Source organism: Mobula birostris, chromosome 3 (genome assembly GCF_030028105.1).
Source record: "Mobula birostris isolate sMobBir1 chromosome 3, sMobBir1.hap1, whole genome shotgun sequence".
NCBI classification, from domain to species: domain Eukaryota; kingdom Metazoa; phylum Chordata; class Chondrichthyes; order Myliobatiformes; family Myliobatidae; genus Mobula; species Mobula birostris.
The window spans coordinates 149,626,889-149,648,540 of NC_092372.1; the positions used below are offsets into that span (position 1 = coordinate 149,626,889).

Below are 21,652 nucleotides of genomic sequence, written 5' to 3' on the forward strand. Positions count from 1 at the left end.
TTTAAGCACATTTCCCTGTAACAATAATTAATCCATAATAAGAAGTAGCTGCAATTGTTGAAAGAAATTTCATTTTCTGGATGTAATGCTGATGCAGCAATCTCTGGTTTACTATAGTATCATTAACTTTTTCATTTGCTGAACTCACCACAAAACATTCAACCATTTTGTGCCACAGTAGCAGAATGGTTAGAGCAACACTATTACAGCTCGGAGCATTCTGGAGTTCAGAGTTCAATTCTGACGCTGCTCTGCCAGAAGTCTCTGAACATCTTTTCCATGTGCTCTGGTTTCCTCCCATGATCCAAAGACAGATTGGGTAAGTTAAATGGTCATTGTAGACTGTCCCATGATTAGGTTAGGCTTCATTGGGATTTTGGGGTTTGCTGGGTTGGCATGGCTCGAAGGACCAGAAGGGCCTACTCTGTGCGGTATCACAAAATAAATATACAGACCAAACCTCTTAGGAATCATGCAATAATTGCAAACAAACAGGTGTAATTGTGAAAGGAAAAAACCTTTGGCTATCTAAAGGATACAATAGGGTCTTTTAAGATACTCTTGGATAGGTACATGGAGCTTAGAAAACTAGAGGGCTATGGGTAACCCTAGGTAATTTCTAAAGTATGTACGTGTTCGGCACAGCATTGTGGGCCAAAGGGCCTGTATTGTACTGTAGGTTTTCCACGTTTCTGTCTAAATGAGTTATTTATATAGTACAGCAATTAAACACAGGACTGGATCTCTGTACATGGGCAAGCTGAATGATGTTGCAGACAAAGCAATGGTTGAGCATGACAATTTTCAATTCAATATATAGGAGGGGTAAAGTCAGGTGTAATCAGTTATTTTCATTGTTAATACAGGTTAATCAATTAAATACCAACAAAGGTTTCATACTCACCGACAAGTCTTATTACATTCAAGGTAGTGTTTGTTAAAATGAGTGTATTGCCTTTGTTCAGATAGCAATCTGACTTTTTTCTACTTTTCAGAGTTTCTTTGGAAATGCTAGAAAGGGAAATTGAAGTTAGCAGAGGTCAAATAAGAAGTTTGAGGTAAAATTTGACTTAGTGCCTAATTCACAATCAATGGACAGATAACAATGTCTCGCCAACTCAACAATCCATATGAAAATTTAGTCTACCACTCACAGTATCTGAAATAATATAATGCAAAGTAGTATAATGAAATCAAACCTTTTTGGTCACTCGAATAATTTCAACAATGACCTTTAAAAAGGTAGTATTTAACTCCGGACTTACAAATATTGATTAAATGTTCAAAATCTTAGTGTACAATGAAATACTACTGCATTTTTTTTTAAAAAGAAAAACTTAAAAAAAACAACAGCCTGTTATTTAAAGTAATTGCAAGATAAAAAGTCTCTTCTACTCACAGACATTATTAAGATAAGGGCATATCTTATATTACCTGTTTTTTCCAATCTGATTCCTAAATTTAGGAAAGTAGTATTTTCATTAAGCTGATAACACATAGCTCTTTGAAATCTAAACAGACTTTGAAGATACTGAAATACTTGGATGAAGATGTATATGGCTGTAAAAATAAACTGGCAATAAAAGAGACAATTAAAATGGGAAGATGTAATTCCTTTGTATTATAAAAAGTGGGATTAGGGAGCAGATCTGGCTACCTCGCAAATAAAATCTGGACATTTGATTAATCAGTATTGCGTGAGCTAATGCCAGGATAAGATGCATCCATATTTGGAGTTGGAGCTGGAGCTAGTTACATGAGGGTTGATATAGTTAGTTTAGAATTTAAAGCTGGATTATTATTAGAATACAGGCATTACAAAAGTGCATGGTCTCTCATATAATCTTACAATCATACAATCCAGTTCTAATTTGTAATATTTACTGTATTTTTTAATAGTTATAGTCATATTGGAATTTCAATAAAGTTTAAAGACAAAATACAAGTTCTCTGTTTTGAGAAGCTTTGCTGGCTTTCCAAGGCTCAGGGAAAGCATCAGGGAAGACCAGCTACAATAATGGAGACACCACAGACATAGTCTGGTAATAAATAAACCTCTCAAAGAACTCAGCAGGTCGAGCAGCACCTGTGGAGGCAAAGTAACGGTTAGGGTTGCCAACTTTCTCACACTTGCGTTTACCCCGACAAAGACTACCATGACCACGAAGCCTTGCGCGCGCACCTGTGTGCGCATGCCTGTACATGCTGATTTTTTTCTACAAATCGGTTTTCCCGATTCTGATACACTGTACATACATTATTTCTACTTTATATAGGCTGTGTATTTATCATATCATTCCTGCTTTTACTATATGTTAGTGTTATTTTAGGTTTTGTGTTATTGGTATGATTTGGTAGGTTATTTTTTGGGTCTGGGAACGCTCAAAAATTTTTCCCATATAAATTCTTGGTAATTGCTTCTGCGCTTTACGCCATTTCGACTTATAAATGGTTTCATAGGAACACTCTACCTTAGCGGGGAAAATACGGGACAAGGGCGGTCCCGTATGGGACAAACCAATTTAACCCAATATACGAGATGTCCCGGCTAATACGGGACAGTTGGCAACCCTAGCACCAGTTGACAATTCAGGCTGATGCCCTTCATCAGGCCCGAAATATTGAATATCCCTTTGCCTCCATACATACAGATTGACTTGAAGTTCTTCCAGCAGTTCACTTTTGGCTCCTAGCTACTATAATAACCAACTGGAAAAGCAATTTATTTTTAAGGTCACTTTAGAGATTTCTAAAATTTCTGATATTCTTATGTGCAGTCCATAAAATTCAAATTCTATGATAAAAATGCAAGTCAAAGCCTAAATGATGGAAAATTAATAGCTTTCTTCCTGATCTGTAGTTTAATTAACATGCAGAAGTTGCTAGTTGCCAAACTATTGACCATTTTATGGCTGATTTGGCATCATTTGAAAATCAAATTAAATCATCTCAATCACAAAATGGTTTTGATTGTTTGTATATCTTAAATATGGACACTTGTATGAAAGTCGAGAGAGCACATTACAGGATACATTTAGAATTTATACATTTTTTAAGACATCAGCAAGTCAAAACAGGTGATTTCACTACGTATTCATGCATGGTTGGTAAAACAGCTTCTTATTCAGAAGCATTTTCATTTAGGATACACACCATAATGCACATTGTTTTCACTTCTACAACTGTGCCTATTAACCGGAAAAAATTAGATGAGAGGTTGTTGGTACTGCAGGGGAAAGGATGAAGGGCTGTTGTGGTTAGGAAACTTAGAAATATAGAGTATTGTGCTCTTGATGAATTTAACAACGGCTTCTCATTTTAATTTTCGTACCCCCATAATAGAGCTCACAAGGTTGAAAGGTTTGCTGGTTATCTAGCTGGGAGACCTGTACAAAACAGATAGGTGGGGTTCAAAGGGGAGAGATTTTGCAGAGGATGCTGGGAAGAGGAGCTTTGGAAGTAGTCAACAGATTATGAAGGAGAAGGAAAGCCACTTATTTAAGTAGGGTGGCGAAAAGGGCAGGATATCAGGTACCACTAACACACATTTGTCAATTGAGTCTAAATAGCTGACACTTCTTCGCATGTCCATAATGATTCCCCCCCCACCACCACCTTGGTAATTCTCTCTTCTCCCTCCTCACATCAGACAGAAGATACAAAAGTTTGAGAACATGTACCACCAAGCTCAAGGACAGCCTTCTTTCCTGCTGAATCTTATATGATAAAGATGACCCATCATGTCATGGTGCTTGCGTTTCATTTATCTAACTGTAATGTAATACTATAAGCAGCGGTCTACTCTTTGTCCCTTTTGTACTACATTGATGGACTTGTGTATGGAATGGTCTGTCTGAATGTCATGCAAATGAAAGCCTTTCACTGTATCTTGGTACACATGACAATTATATACCAAATAGCCTCTCAGCTGCTGCTCCCAAGCCGCTTAACAATTTTGCTGGATTTCTGTAGAAATATATAGAATGTGATTCTTAATCGATAACTGGGAAATAAATTATGAGACACATGTAACTACTTTTAGTAGCTCAGTTGATTTATTGAATTGACATGAATAATTAGCAATCTGCCATTTAAGAGGATGAATTTTCTGATAGCACGCCCAACAAGCTATCAAATGACATAAACTTGATGTATAGTTGCAAGAAAAAGTTTGTGAAACCTTTGCAATTACCTAATTTTCTGCATTAATTACTCATAAAATGCAGTCTGATCTTCATCCAAGTCACAATAATAGACAAACACAATCTACCTAAGCAAATAATAAACAAATAATTGTACTTTTAATGTCTTTATTGAACACATTGTTTAATCATTCACAGTCCAGGCTGAAAAAAAGTATGTGAACCTCGTATTTAATAAATGGAAGAACCTCCTCTAGCAGCAATAACCTCCATCAAATGTTTCCTGCAATTGCTGATCAGACTTGCACAATGGCAAAGAGGAATTTTAGACCATTCCTCCATACAAAACTGTTTCAGTTCATCAATATTTCTGGGATACCTTGCATGAACAATCCTCTTCAGGTCATGCCACAGCACCTCAATTGGGTTAAGGTTTGGACTCTGACTTGGCCATTCCAAAATGCAAACTTTCTCCTTTTTAAATCAATCTGCTGTTGATTTACTCTAGTGTTTTGGATCATTGTCTTGTTGCATCATCCAACTTCTATTAAGCTTCAGATGACAGTTCACTACCCTGACGTTCTTCTATAAAATGTCTTCATACAATTTTGAATTCATTGTTCCCTCAACGATTGCAAGCTATCCAGCCCTTGAGGCAACAAAGCAGCCCAAAGCTCTTATGCTCCTTTCACCATGCTTCACAGTTGGGATGAGGTTTTGGTGTTGGTGTGCAGTGTGCAGTGCCCCTTTTCCTCCAAAGATAGCAACGGGCATTTCTGCCAAGAAGTTCAAATTTCGTCTCATCTGCCCATAGAACATTGTTCTGGAAGCATTGTGGAACATCCAGCTGATCTTTTGCAAACTGAGACATGAGGCAATGTTCCTTTGGAGAGCATTGGTTTTCTTACATTGTGTTCCTTCCATGAACACCATTCTTGTTCAGTGCTTTTCTTATAGTGGACACATAAACAGAGGCTTTAGCAAGCTCCAGAGATCTTTGCAGGTATTTTGCTATCCCCCTTTGGTTCTCCTTCATCTCCTTCACATTGCACATTGTGCTCTTGAAATGAGCCTTGCAGGGCGCCCACTCCTAGGGGGAAGAGAGGTAACAGCACTGAATTCCCTCCATTTCTCTTACCGTGGGCTGATGAATACTCAGGGCTTCAGAAATGTTATTGCAGTCTTGTCCAGCTTCATACATCTCTACAATTCTTCTTCAAAGGTCCTCAGAAAGTTGTCTTGATTGAGGCACGGTGCACATAAACAGATCTTTCTTGAGAAGAGCAGGCCCTGTCAGTAACCTGACTTTGCGTGTTTTTTTTAATAGGTCGGGGACCTCCACAACCCACACCTCCAATCTCATCTCATTGATTGGAACACCTGAATCCAAACACCTTTAGTGGAATGCTTCAGTGGTGAATGGTGTGCTGCAGGGGTCGGTGCTGGTTCACGATATACATTAACGATCTGGAAGAGGGGACTGAGTATAGTGCATCGAAGTTTGCTGATAATACTAAATCAAGTGGAAAAGCAAATCGTGCTGAAGACATAGAGAGTTTGCAGAGAGATATAGATAGATTAAATGAGTGGGCAAGGGTCTGGCAGATTGCGTACAATGTTGGTAAATGCTAGGTCATCCACTTTGGAAGGAAAAATGAAAGAGCAGATTATTATTTAAATGGTAAAAAATTGCAGCATGCTGCTGTGCAGAGGGACTTGGGAATGCTTGTGCATGGATCACAACAGATTGGTTTGCAGGTGCAGCAGGCTATCAAGAAGGCAAATGGAATGTTGGCCTTCATTGCTAGAGGGATTGAATTTAAGAGCAGGGAGGTTATGCTGCAACTGTACAGGGTACTGGTGATGTCGCAATTAAGAGTACTATGTGCAGTTCTGGTCTTCTTACTTGAGGAAGGATATACTGGCTTTGGAGGCTGTGTAGAGTTGATTCCAGAGATAAGGAGGTTGGACTAGGAGAAGAGATTGAGTCACCTGGGACTGTACTCACTGGAATTTAGAAAAATGAGAGGAGATCTTATAGAAAACGTATAAAATTATGAAAGGGATAAGATAGAGGCAAGAAAGCTGTTTCCACTGGTAAATGAAACTAGAACTAAGGGACTTGGCCTCAAGATTCAGGGGAATAGATTTAGGATGGAGATGAGGAGGAACTGCTTTTTCCAGAGTGTGGTGAAATTCTCTGCCCAATTAAGCAGTGGAGGCTACCTCAGTAAGGATATTTAAGAGAAGGCTGGATAGATTTTTGCACAGTAGGGGAATTAAAGGTTATGGGGAAAAGGCAGGAAGGTGGAGATGATTCCATGGCCAGATCGGCCATGATCTTATTGAATGGCAGAGCAGGCTCGACAGCCTACTCCTGCTCCTATTTCTTATGTTCTTATTACCATTGAGGTTCACATACATTTTTGAACCTTGTTTGGTGTATGCTGTATTGACAAGAAGTTATACAATTGTTTGGTGTGTTATCAGCTTAGGCACATTGTGTTTGTCAATTTTGGTGACTAAGATGAAGATCAGACCATATTTTAAGAGTAATTAATGCAGAAAACCTGATAACTGCATAGGGTTCACAAACTTTTTCTTGCAACTGTATACATAAGAGAAATAGGTCAAACACGAAAAAATCTGCAGATACTGAAAATTGAAAGCAACACACACAAAATACTGGTGGAGCTCAGGAGGCCAGGCAGCATCTACGGCTGAGACGTTTCAGGCTGAGACCCTTCTTCAAGACTGGAAAGAAAGGAAAAGTCAGAGTAAGAAGGTGGGGGAGGGGAGGAAGCGGTAGGTGAAACCAGCAGAGGCAGGTGAACTCCTTTATCTCTTTCACCAATCAACCTCCTAGCTTAACTCCACCCCTCCCCCACTCCCAGTTTCACCAATCACGTATTACTTTGGACTACTTCCTCCCCTCCCTCAACCTTCTTACTCTGACCTCATCTTTTTCCTCCAGTCCTGTAGAATTAGGACAATTGGACTATTGAGTCTGCTCTGCCATTTAATCATGGCTGAACCTTTTCTCCCCCTCCTCAACCCCACTCCCTGGCCTTCTCCCTGTAATGTTTGATAACTGTGTCCAATGAAGAACCTACCAAGCTCTGCCTTAGATACACCCAACGACATGGCCTCCACAGCTGCCCGTGGTAACAAGTTCCATAAATTCACTATCCTCTGGCCAAAGGAATTTCTCCACACTTCCGTTTTAAATGGACACCCCTCTATCCTGAGGCTGTGCCCTCTTGCCCTAGACTCCCCCACCATGGGAAACATCCTTACGATATCTACTCTGTCCAGGCCTTGCAACATTGAAAAGATTTCTCATCCTTCTAAATTCCAGCAAGAACAGACCCAGGGCAATCAAGCTTTCCTTGTACGATAACCCTTACATTCCCATTCCCAGATCATCCTTGTGAACCTCCTCTGAACACCCTATGATGCCAGCAAATCTTTTCTTAGATAAGGAACCCAGAACTGTTCACAATACTCAAGGTGAGGCCTCATCAGTGCCTTATAAAGCCTCAGCATCACATCCCTGCTCTGGTATTCTAGTCCTCTTGAAATGAATGCAAACATTGCATTTGCCTTCCTCACCACTGATTCTACCTGCAAGTTAACCTTTAGGGTCCTGACGAAGGGTTCCTGCCCGAAACATCGACTGATCTTTTCCACGAATGCTGCCCGACCTGCTGAGTTCCTCCAGCATGTTGTGAGTGTTGCTTTGACCCCAGCGTCTGCACATTATTTTGTGTTAACCTTTAAGGTGTTCTGCCCAAGGACTCCCAAGTCCCTTCACATGTCAGATTTTTGGATTTTTTTTCCCCCCATTTAGAAAATGGACTGCACATTTATTTCTAGTACCAAAGAGTATGACCATGCATTTTCCAATATTGTATTTCATTTGCCACTTTCTTGCGCATTCTCTAAATCTAAGTCCTTCTACAGCCTATCTGTTTCCTCAACACGACCTGCCCCTCCACCAATCTTAAAATCATCTGCAAACTTGGCAACAAAGCCAACTGCTCCATTATCTAAATCAATGATATACAGCATAAAAAGAAGCAATCCCAACACTGACCCCTGCGGAACACCACCAGTCAATGACAGACAACCAGAAAAGGATCCTTTTATTCTCACTCACTGCCTCCTACCCATCAGCCATGCCAGTACCTTGCCCGTAATACCATGTGCTCTTAACATAGTAAGCAGCCTCATCTATGGCACCTTGTGAAAGGCCTTCTAAAATTCCAAATATACAACATCCATTGCATCCCCTTTATCTATCGTACTTATAATCTCCCCAAAGAATTCCAACAAGTTTGTCAGGCAAGATTTTACCTGAACAAAACCATGCTGACTTTGTCCATCTTGCCCTGTGTCACCAAATACTCCATAACCTCATCCTTAACAATTGACTCCAACATCTTCAAACTCCTGAGGTCAGGCTAACTGGCCTATAATTTCCTTTATGCTGCCTTCCTCCTTTCTTCAGGAGTGGAGTGACATTTGCAATTTTCCAGTCCTCTGGCATCATGCCAGAGTCCAATGGTATTTGAAAGATCATTACTAATGCCTCCATGATCTCATCCGCTACCTCTCTCAGAACCTGAGGGTAACTTATGTGCCCAAGGTCTTTCAGCTTTTTGAGCACCTTCTCCGTGTAATAGTAACTGAACTCACTTTTCTTTCCTTGTACCCGCGAACATCTGGCACATTGCTCGTGTCTTCCACAGTGAAGAGTGATGCAAAATACTCATTTAGTTCATCTGCCGTTTCCTTGTCCCCCATTATTATTTCTCAGACCTCATTTTCTAGTGGTCCTATATATACTCTCATCTCTCTTCTATTTTGTACATACTTGAAAAAGCTTTTACTATCCACTTTGATATTGTTTGCCAGCTTCCTTTCATATTTCATCATCTCCCTCTTAATGATTCTTTTAGTTGCTCTCTCTGTAAGTTTTTAAAAGCTTCCCAATCCTGTCTTACCACTAATTTTTGCTGTGTTATCTGCCCCCTCTTTTGCTTTTACATTAGCTTTGACTTCCCTTGTGAGACATGGTTGCACTATTTTGCCATTTGAGTATTTCTTTGTTTTTGGAATACATCTATCCTGCACCTTCCTCCTTTTTCCCAGAATCCCACACTATTGCCGCTCTGCTGTCAACCCTGCCAGAAGCTCCTTCTAATTTACTTCAGTAAATTACAGTGGTAAATAAAATCAAGTCCCATTCTCTCAATTCTCAACTATTTCGAGAGCTTGGCATTGAGAAAGATGAAGTTTCAGCAGTTGCTGTTGCACACATAAGTCAGAAGGCTCTCAAAACAAAACTGCCTGAGATGCTTTTATGTGGCTTTTGAAACTATTATAAAATTCTTTGAATGAAGCATTCAAGCATATTAGGCATGACATTACTTATTTGTCAAATTTATTTGCAAAGTTTAATGAAATCAATCTTCAATTACAAGGAAATGTGTGAATTGTATCTAAGTCAAATCAGTTGTCGCCACATTTCTGTCTATGTTAACCCTATTTAAGTGCAACATAGGTATCACAAACTTTTCCAATTTCCTAGCCTCTCTGACTTGGAAAATAAAGAAAGAAATGATCTTCCAAGTATACTGTGCTCATGTGGGTGAATTGCATAAAGACATGTTGGGGAGATTTCAGGATGATCTCTCAATCCAAATTTCAGTTTGGGTAATAAATCCATTCCTGAGAACTAGCAATGATGAATTAACAGGAAGGATGCAGGGAGAACTGATCTCATTACAAAACTACTTTGAGCTAAAGCCAAGGTTCAAAAACAAAATCATATCAAGACTTTTGGTTGCAGAAAAAAATCTGAACACTATCCTGCACTATGGAGAAAAGTCATGATGTTCTTTATTGCCTTTCCAATATCATATTTATAGTGGAGTGCTGTTTCAGTGCGGTTGCCCAACTTCTTTCAAAGCAACAAAACAGACTGCAGATTACTGAACGTGGGGATCTGAGACTTCTGAGCCGCATTCACCCTGATGTTGAGAAACTGCACTAAGCCCATCCATCTCATTGAAAAGTAATGAAATAGTGAGTAGTTGGACTACTAATGTATGCTCTAAAATTGTTGATGAAATTGTTTTTACTGTAATTAATGAAATAATTTTATTTGTATCTTTAAATAGATTTGAATAATTTTGCAATTATTTGTCACTGCTTTGAATTTGAAGTTCTTATTTTCTTTCACTGTGCATCGTAAATCAAAATAATTTATAGTTTTTATGTTGGAACTGGAGAGCGGGTGCTTGGGATGTGATCTGAGAGCCAAGGGGTGGTAACTCAAAAAAGGCTGGAACCACTGATCGAAACCAATGCAACCATAACATTTCCAGCACTGCTTTGAAAAACCACAGCAAGCAAAACAGCAAGGTCCATGGGATTTCTTTGCTGTTAGTTCCATTGCTATAGATTTTTATTTTACTAATCTTTTTTAAATTTCACTTTCATGATTATTAGCTTCCCATTTTCTGCCATCTATAAAATAGACTGATGAATGGACTCTCAGCTATTCCCTTATTCACCAAATATAATTTCTCCCAACCTTGCCCCAGACTTATTTTTGCTAATTACTTCTTTGTATGTGCTTGTGTACTAGTTCATACAATCATTGTCTCATACTTCCTGCCAGTTTTATTTTTAAGTTATATTAATTCACAGAACTCAAAATCCTAACAAATAATCAGTTTTACTGCAAGTTCAAATCTTAATAATGATTGAACTGGATTTTCCAAGGAGCTATTAGTGGGGGGGGGGGGGAACACCTTACAGGTGTCCCCCGCTTTCCGAACGTTCTCTTTACGATATTTTGCTTTTACGAAAGACCTACATTAGTACCTGTTTTCGTTAACCGATAAAGGATTTTCGGTTTTACTAAAAAAGACACTCGCTTTAAACTTGCGTTTACCCCAAGAAAGACTACCATGACCATGAAGCCTTGCGCAGGCAGGTGTGTGCACGCATGTGTGAATGCGTGTACGTGCTGATTTTTTTTGACAAATAGATTTTGGCCCAAACTTCCCGATTCTGTTAAGTGAAACTACACTGTACATACAAGGAAGGGGGCAGAAGCCAGACTAAGGTGCAGGGAAAGAGTACAAGCTGGCAGGTGACAGGTAAAGTAAAAAGGGGGTGGGTGGAGAAGGGGGAAAAGAGGTAAGTTGGGAAGTGATAGATGGAAGAGGTAAAGGGCTTGAGGAGGAAGTGAGAAGGAGAGGACAGTGGACCATGAAAGAAAGGGAAAGAGGAAAGGAACCAGAGGGAGGTGATAGGCAGATGAGAAGGGGTAATCAGAATGAGAAACGAAAAAAGGGAAAGATGGGGGGGTGAAATTAAAGTTAGAGAGATTGATGTTCATGCCAATCAGGTTGGAGGCTATCCAAATAGAATACAAGGTATTGCATCTCCAATTTGAGTTTGGCCTCATTACCATAAGACCATAAGACAAAGGAGCAGAAGTAGGCCATTCGGCCCATCGAGTCTGCTCCGCCATTTTATCATGAGCTGATCCATTTTATCCTATTTAGTCCCACTGCCCTGCCTTCTCACCATAACCTTTGATGCCCTGGCTACTCAGATACCTATCAATCTCTGCCTTAAAGACACCCAATGACTCGGCCTCCACTGCTGCCCGTGGCAACAAATTCCATAGATTCACCACCCTCTGACTAAAAAAATTTTTTCGCATTTCTGTTCTGAAAGGGCGCCCTTCAATCCTGAAGTCATGCCCTCTCGTACCAGACTCCCCCATCATGGGAAACAACTTTGCCACATCCACTCTGTCCATGCCTTTTAACATTCGAAATGTTTCTATGAGGTCTCCCCTTATTCTTCTAAACTCCAAGGAATACAGTCCAAGAGCGGACAAACGTTCCTCATATGTTAACCCTCTCATTCCCGGAATCATTCTAGTGAATCTTCTCTGTACCCTCTCCAACGTCAACACATCCTTTCTTAAATAAGGAGACCAAAACTGCCCACAGTACTCCAAGTGAGGTCTCACCAGCGCCTTATAGAGCCTCAACATCACATCCCTGCTCCTATACTCTATTCCTCTAGAAATGAATGCCAACATTGCATTCGCCTTCTTCACTACCGACTCAACCTGGAGGTTAACTTTAAGGGAATCCTGTACGAGGACTCCCAAGTCCCGTTGCATCTCAGAACTTTGAATTCTTTCCCCACTTAAATAATAGTCTTCCAATCTATCCAAGTCTCTCTGCAGACTCTCCATTTCCTCAGCACTACCAGCCCCTCCATCTACCTTCGTATTGTCAGCAAACTTAGCCACAAAGCCATCTATTCCATAATCCAAATCGTTGATGTACAACGTAAAAAGAAGCGGCCCCAACACTGATCCCTGTGGAACACCACTGGTAACCGGCAGTCAACCAGAATAGGATCCCTTTATTCCCACTCTCTGTTTCCTGCCAATCAGCCAACGCTCTATCCACGTATGTAACTTTCCTGTAATTCCATGGGCTCTTACCTTGTTAAGCAGCCTCATGTGTGGTACCTTGTCAAAGGCCTTCTGAAAATCCAAATATACAACATCCACTGCATCTCCCTTGTCTAGCCTACTGGTAATTTCCTCAAAAAATTGTAATAGGTTTGTCAGGCAGGATTTTCCTTTAAGGAATCCATGCTGAGCTCTGGCTATCTTGTCATATGCCTCCAGGTACTCTGTAACCTCATCCTTGACAATCGACTCCAACAACTTCCCAACCACCGATGTCAAGTTAACAGGACTATAATTTCCTTTTTGCTTCCTTGCTCCCTTCTTAAATAGTGGAGTGACATTTGCAATCTTCCAGTCCTCCGGAACCATGCCAGAATCTATCGACTTTTGAAAGATCATTGCTAATGCCTCCGCAATCTCCACAGCTACTTCCTTCAGAACACGAGGGTGCATTCCATCTGGTCCGGGAGATTTATCGACCTTTAGCCTATTCAGCTTCCTGAATACTTCCTCTATCATAATTGTGACCGCGCACACTTCTCTTCCCTGCCACCCTTGAGTGTCTGGTATACTGCTGATGTCTTCCTCAGTGAAGACTGATGCAAAATACTTGTTCAGTTCCTCTGCCATCTCCTCATCTCCCATTACAATTTCTCCAGTATCATTTTCTATCGGTCCTATATCTACTCTCACCTGTCTTTTACTCTTTATATACTTGAAAAAGCTTTTAGTATCCTCTTCGATATTATTTGCTAGTTTCCTTTCATAGTTAATCTTTTCTCTCTTAATGACCTTCTTGGTTTCCTTTTGTAAGGTTTTAAAGACTTCCCAATCCTCTGTCTTCCCACTAATTTTTGCTTCCTTGTATGCCCTCTCCTTAGCTTTAACTTTGGCTTTGACTCCTCTTGTCAACCACGGTTGCATCCTTTTTCCACTCAAAAATTTCTTTTTTGGAATATACCTGTCTTGCACGTTCCTCATTTCTCGCATAAACTCCAGCCACTGCTGCTCTGCCGTCTTTCCCGCCAGTGTCTCTTCCAGTCAACTTTGGCCAGTTTTACGGCAGTAGAGGACAGACATGTTAGAATAGGAATGGGAAGGCAAATTGAAATGAGTAGCTACCAGAAGATCCTATCTTTTGCAACGTACAGAGCGAAGGTACTTGACAAAGTGGTTCCACAACCTGAATCAGGTCTCACTAAGGTAGAGGAGGCAGGACCAGATTCAATAGTTGAACCCGAAACCCTCACAGTTGAAGTGTCCCTCACCTGGAAGGAATGTTTGGGGTCCTGAATGGTGGTGAGGGAAGAGGTGTAGCACTTGCCAATCTTGCATGGATAAGTACCAGGAGAGAGATCAGACTGAGTGAATAAGGGAGTCACACAGAGAACGATCCCTATGGAAAGAGGAGGGTGGGGGAGGGGGAATGTTATTAGTTATAGGATCCTGTTGGGTGATGCTAGAGGTTACGGAGAAAAATATGCTGGATATGGAGACGTGTAGAATGGTAGCTAAGGACAAAGTGGAACCTGCTATGACAGTGAGAGGATGGGGTGAGGGCAGATATGTAAGAAAAGGAGAAGATGCTGGTGAGGGCAGTATTGATGGTGGTGGAAGGAAGACACCGTGTTTTGAAAAAAGACTCAAATGCTCTGAAACGCAAAGCGTCATCCTGAGGACAGATATAGATAGAATGGAACTGAATCAACTGGGACAAAATGGAGACAAGGTATGTGGACACGAGTTCATTGGGGCAGCAGCAGATAGAAACAATGGGCCTAACCAGACAGTAAGGTTTGTGGTTTTCAGGTAGAGGGTAGAAACGAGCAGTGCAGAGTACAGGAACTATGGGGTTGGTGGCACTGGATGGGAGATCAGGATTAGCTTGGTGTTAGTGTGGGTGACAATGACCTGGTGATCCTTAGTTGAATCCTGTGCAAAGCGTAAGAGACTTGCTATCTGAGCTCAGCATGGTAGAGGTCAGTCCACCAGACTACAACAGCGTTTGTATGTCTGTAGGTTTGATTGTGAATTTAGCATTGGTGTGGAAAGTGGAGGGCAGTGCATTCAGAAGGGGTGAGTTACATAGAAACATAGAAAATAGGTGCAGGAGTAGGCCATTTGGCCCTTCGAGCCTGCACCGCCATTTATTATGATCATGGCTGATCATCCAACTCAGAACGCTGTACCAGTCATCCCTCCATACCCCCGATTCCTTTAGCCACAAGGGCCATATCTAACTCCCTCTTAAATATAGCCAATGAACTGGCCTCAACTGTTTCCTGTGGCCGAGAATTCCACAGATTCACCACTCTCTGTGTGAAGAAGTTTTCCATAATATCGGTCCGAAAAGGCTTCCCCTTTATCCTCAAACTGTGACACCTTGTTCTGGACTTCCCCAACATCGGGAACAATCTTCCTGCATCTAGCCTGTCCAATCCCTTTAGGATTTTATACGTTTCAATAAGATCCCCCCCTCAATCTTCTAAATTCCAACGAGTATAAGCCTAATCGATCCAGTCTTTCATCATATGAAAGTCCTGCCATCCCAGGAATCAATCTGGTGAACCTTCTTTGTACTCTCTTCATGGCAAGAATGTCTTTCCTCAGATTAGGGGACCAAAACTGCACACAATACTCCAGGTGTGGTCTCACCAAGGCCTTCTACAACTGCAGTAGTACCTCCCTGCTCCTGTACTCGAATCCTCTTGTCATGAATGCCAGCATACCATTCACCTTTTTCACCGCCTGCTGTACCTGCATTCCCACTTTCAATGACTGGTGTACAGTGACACCTAGGACTCGTTGCATCTCCCCTTTTCCTAATCGACCACCATTCAGATAATAATCTGTTTTCCTGTTTTTGCCACCAAAGTGGATAACCTCACATTTATCCACATTAAATTGCGTCTGCCATGAATTTGCCCACTCACCTAACCTATCCAAGTCACCCTGCATCCTCTTAGCATCCTCCTCACAGCTAACACTGCCGCCCAGCTTCGTGTCATCCGCAAACTTGGAGATGCTGCATTTAATTCCCTCATCCAAGTCATTAATATATATTGTAAACAACTGGGGTCCCAGCACTGAGCCTTGCGGTACCCCACTAGCCACTGCTTGCCATTCTGAAAGGGTCTCGTTTATTCCCACTCTTTGCTTCCTGTCCGCTGACCAATTCTCTATCCACATCAATACCTTACCCCCAACATCCTGTGCTTTAAGTTTGCACACTAATCTCCTGTGTGGGACCTTGTCAAAAGCCTTCTGAAAATCCAAATATACCACATCCACTGGTTCTCCCCTATCCACTCTACTAGCTACATCCTCAAAAAATTCCATGAGATTCATCAGACATGATTTTCCTTTCACAAATCCATGCTGACTTTGTCCGATGATTTCACCACTTTCCAAGTGTGCTGTTATCACATCTTTGATAACTGACTCTAGCATTTTCCCCACCACCGACGTTAGATGACCCAATCTATAATTCCCCGGTTTCTCACTTCCTCCTTTTTTAAAAAGTGGGGTTACATTAGCCACCCTCCAATCCTCAGGAACTAGTCCAGAATCTAACGAGTTTTGAAAAATTATCACTAATGCATCCACTATTTCTTGGACTACTTCCTTAAGCACTCTGGGATGCAGACCATCTGGCCCTGGGGATTTATCTGCCTTTAATCCCTTCTATTTACCTAACACCACTTCCCTACTAACATGTATTTCCCTCAGTTCCTCCATCTCACTGGACCCTCTGTCCCCTACTATTTCCGGAAGATTATTTATGTCCTCCTTAGTGAAGACAGAACCAAAGTAATTATTCAATTGGTCTGCCATGTCCTTGCTCCCCATAATCAATTCACCTGTTTCTGTCTGCAAGGGACCTACATTTGTCTTAACCAATCTTTTTCTTTTCACATATCTATAAAAGCTTTTACAGTCAGTTTTTATGTTCCCTGCCAGTTTTCTCTCATAATCTTTTTTCCCTTTCCTAATTAACCCCTTTGTCCTCCTCTACTGGACTCTGAATTTCTCCCCATCCTCAGGTGAGCCACTTTTTCTGGCTAATTTGTATGTTTCTTCTTTGGAATTGATACTATCCCTAATTTCCCTTGTCAGCCACGGGTGCACTACCTTCCCTGATTTATTCTTTTGCCAAACTGGGATGAGCAATTGTTGTAGTTCATCCATGCGATCTTTAAATGCTTGTCATTGCATATCCACCGTCAACCCTTTAAGTGTCATTTGCCAGTCTATCTTAGCTAATTCACGTCTCATACCTTCAAAGTTACCCTTCTTTAAGTTCAGAACCTTTGTTTCTGAATTAACTATGTCACTCTCCATCTTAATGAAGAATTCCACCATATTATGGGCACTCTTACCCAAGGGGCCTCTCACGACAAGATTGCTAATTAACCCTTCCTCATTGCTCAATACTCAGTCTAGAATAGCCTGCTCTCTAGTTGGTTCAAAAAACCATCCCGCATACATTCCAAGAAATCCTCTTCCTCAGCACTCTTACCAATTTGGTTCACCCAATCTATATGTAGATTGAAGTCACCCATTATAACTGCTGTTCCTTTATTGCACGCATTTCTAATTTCCTGTTTAATACCATCCCCAACCTCACTACTACTGTTAGGTGGCCTGTACACAACTCCCAGCAGAAAAGGTGAGAGGAAAGGTGGTGAAAACTGTTGATGTCCCGTTGGCAGTTAGAGATGAAAAGATCCAGAGTAGACAGAAGGCCAGTGCAAGGTGTTCAAGAAGAGGGATGAAGATAGGAGAAGTGGTCATTGATTGGGGGTGGTGAACCCTTGTAAAAGTAGTGGACTTGGAGGTGGAGGCAACAGAAGAAGAGTTTGGAGTCATGGCAGACACAGAACTCAAGGTGTGGACGCAATGGACCAAAGGATGGCCCTTGCTGAGGACAAAATGTTCTACCTTGTGCCTAGATCCAAATTCACCTCTTAGCTAGTTCCATGACCAGGACTAGGTTTAGCTGTGTTTGGTATTATGCTTCAGATTTTTAAGAATTTAACTCCTTCTACATCTGTGCTAAGATTAAAACCAAACACTTCCCTTCCCTCCAGACCAACCTTCAAAGTATGGCACACAAATTCTGTTGCCCTTGTACTTGATCATAATTTGACAATAACTGTGTCAGTATAAAGCAGCAGTTATTTTCACAACACACTAAGTAGTCAAAAGAATTTTTGGAATGATGATAACATGATCGATTGTGTTCTTGTTGATTCTTGTATGGTGCTCTAATCAATTTAATTCATCTGCTCTCTGATAGTGCAACTTGATTGCCCTGCTTTTAAAATCACTGAGCATTTCCGATTCTACCACCCTAGACTGGACAGACAGGGCTTATTTTCGCTTATGGAGAATAGACTAGAGTTGGGGAGTGGGGGGGGGTGGAGAGAGTGAGAACCTGACAAAGGTCTACAAAATTATGTGGGGCATAAATAGGGTGGATAGTGTGCAACATTACGCTCTTTCACCTTAACTAGGTGCCCTCTGATGTCCACTTGAATTGCCAAGCTATAGAAGGCTACAGACCGAGTACCAGTGAATGGGATTAGGATACATAGGTATTTGTTGCTCAACATGGAAGTGACATGCTGAAGAACCTGTTTCAGTGATGCATGTCCCTTTATGACTCTGAAAACTCTACCTTTACAGCTGAAACCCTTCATCACAGTACCATATGGATCAATAATAAGCATTGAGAAATTGATTAATTAGACAGACTGCGACTTTTTTTGTGAGCACCTTAATGCTACAAAAATAACACTGTTTCTGTAATTCAAACATATATTGTTTCCTCAGTAATATAGTATTAGAGTGTAGTACTGAACCTCCATAATATGGTGGGCATTGCATATGATGCTGTGTATACAATATCAGAAAGGAAGAAATACAATTCCATGTCATATTATCTTCTGCAAATCGTGATTAACAGTGGTTTAGTCTTCTCATTCAAATTAATATATTGTTTTTGCATTTAAAAGAAGTGAATAGATACACCTTGAATTGTGTGCAGGGTACAATGAAAAAATCAAATACAATAAAAGAAACAGCAAGAGAGTTAAAATTTTACAAAACATTTCCAAAGGGCTGAAATAATAAAAAAAATACCACCCCTAAAAATTCCCTGAACGATATCTATTTTTGGAAAATTACCATCAATTACCTCTTCAGTGGAACATCTCCAGTTTGCTCATCCACATAGTCCCTTTTAAGCTCTTCTGGAACATCACTATCACTATCATCATCTTGGTAAACACTCTTCTCCAATTCATCAGATTCATACTGTGGAAAGAAACAACCCCACTCCAATTACCTGTAACAAGTAATCCAATTACCCAACATCACTAAAAAAGAATCTAACTTAGGTTTTCTTATTAAATGCACGCTATGCATTTAAGAATGCCAGTGCAGACGCAGTAACCTAAAGGCCTGTTGTGCTATATTGCACCTTGACTCTACCTGATAGTGAGAGTGGAATTAACAGAAATGTACAAGATTGCTATGTCTTGACTAAGTGGCTGTGGAGAGGGAGTTTCCACTCTAGAATTAGGAGGTCACTATTTAAATATAAAAGAACACCAATTTAGGACAATGTTGAGACCATTTTTTTTATTCCCCTTAAAGGGTCATGAGATTTTGGAACTCTTCCATAAATAATCTTCAAATATTTTTAAGACGAACATAAGTAGATACCTGATAAGCAAGGGAGTAATATGTCACTAGAGATAGAATGGATGGTAGAGTTAAGGCTGGAATTTGATCAACCATTAATTTATTTAATGGCAAAGGCAGCAGGTAGACCCAGTATTCTCCTGCTGCTCCTAACTTGAATCTTGCATCATGGATAATTGTGTGGACGAACTACGTTATGCCACCTGGATTCAACAACCATTTTGGTCAACTTTGACACATTTGGTAAATGAGTGAAAACATAGGTTGAATGGAACATAGTGTGAAAAATATCAAGTCAACCATTCTGATGGAAAAATTGATAAGTTGTTTGAAAACATCGAATAACATCAGTGCACAGAGGGACACTGATTTCCTTGGGCAAAAATTACTGTATGTTAATAAGCTGACATATCAAGCAATTTCGGAAAACAAGTTGTATGTTTGTTTTTATTACAAGATTTGATTGCAAGTGTGAAGTCATCTTATTATAGTTACGTAAAGCTTTGCAAGACCAGACCTAGAATATTGTATACAGATCTGGTCCTCAAACCCAAGGAGGAATAGGACTTGCAACAGCTTCAAAGGATTCATTCCTGGGAAGGAATTTGTTCTTGAAAAATAATCAGAGTGAACCAATGTGTGCTTCAGCTTAGCATGATAAGATAATAACAAATACAAAATTCAAAAAGGATCTGACAGGATAGACATAGGAATCAGTTTCTCCTGGCAGCATCAAAAGGGAATCGGTATTCAGGGCTGATATGAAAAACAAAAATCCCTTTTTGTAGAATATTTGTTGTTGTCCAAAGGGGATGTGGGTGCACTGTTAATAAGTGTACATAAGGCATTAGATTAATGGATTATGTATCTCAAGGGAAACATTGGATATGGCAGCTAATATAGGAAACTGATGCTGAGATCGCAGAGCAGCCACACCTTTATGAATAGCATAGCAGAGGAGTCAAATGACAGAGTCCTGTTTCTATTTTTAATGTTCACACATATAAAATTACATCCCAGAAGAAATTAGTGCAATTAAACTTTATTAACTTAATTAGTTTCAATTATACCGTGGGTTGAAGGAACTGTCCCCATGTTTTACTGTTTGATGTTTTATTGCCTATTCAGAAACACTACATACTATTAATAATAGTTATATTCCTGTTATTTCAGAGAACTTTCTTGCCAGTAGCAAAAGCCTTTCTGAGAAATCTCTCATTTTAATGAAATGCAAATAGAGCTTGTCATACCCCATTAGCAGCAAGAACATCTTCTGTTTCATCATCTTTGCTGTCAGTCTGCTGTTCAAATGGATTTCCACCATTTTGGCATTGGTCAAAGAGAGACCTTGCTGCTGCCGTAGATGACGACATAGAATACTGCTTGCTAGGTGACACTGACGGAGAACGAGATTGCCGCATAAATTTAAACTCCTAAAACAATAAATTTTCAATAAAGGCATTTGAATAAATCAGGATTCAGAACTCAAGTTAGCTGAAGATTGTACTTCACTTCAACAAACAATTCAGGATGCATTGCCATTGAATATAATGATGCAGAAGTAATATTTTTTGTTAGCAACACCATGCACTCCTTGTTGAACTGAGGTGTGTATTATTTTCATTGCAACATAGCCCTCAGTGTTAATCAGCTATTTTCTTCTCTGTCAAGGTCTGAACTATTAGAAGTAAAAAAAAAAGTAGCAAGAGCTTTACAGCAAGGCTACAGTGCAGAAACTGTTTCAAAACATATTACTGTAAATCCTCAACTGGTCAGGCAACTTCCATGCAGAAAAAAATAGCATGAAATCAACTTCTCTTTGTATTGATGTTATTTTTGTTTATTGAGTATTCCACACTTCAAGTTACTTCAAATATTGAGAATCTGCAACTGTTTTGCTTTTTGAATTGCTTTTAGATTAAAGCCAGATAACTATGACAGCTTGGGACAAATACTTTTAAATTTTAGGACTGTGCCAGAATGAAGATGCTTAAAATAGTAATCATAATAGACTATTAAAAAGAAACAAAGATTAGAGAAGTAATATTTTAATGCACGACTAAGCACTTACTGAAAAAAGAGTACAATCTAAATGAGAAGCCTAAGTGACAAAGAATAGAAGTATTCCTCAGATATAGAAGTACATACAAAAACATCAGAAAACATTTCATAGAAGGTCTGTAAGGAAACCTAAGGCATAGCAACATCCAAGTTCTTGAACTAGCTGAACATTTCACATGCACAAAGGAGCTAACAATGTCAATAAGGATTAATGACTATACCCTTC

At 40.1% G+C, this 21,652-nt stretch overlaps 1 protein-coding gene across 1 annotated transcript in view; it reads right to left on the reverse strand.

Annotated features, from left to right (window-relative positions):
• The window catches only part of vps50 (VPS50 EARP/GARPII complex subunit), a 216,257-nt gene that overhangs the window by 52,404 nt on the left and 142,201 nt on the right, over positions 1–21,652 (reverse strand). The window contains exons 18-20 of the mRNA XM_072253436.1: positions 20,616–20,798; positions 18,857–18,975; positions 905–1,011 (exon numbers count right to left, since the gene is read on the reverse strand). Coding sequence (XP_072109537.1) covers positions 905–1,011; positions 18,857–18,975; positions 20,616–20,798 — 409 coding nt within the window. The remainder of the gene's footprint in view (positions 1–904; positions 1,012–18,856; positions 18,976–20,615; positions 20,799–21,652) is intronic.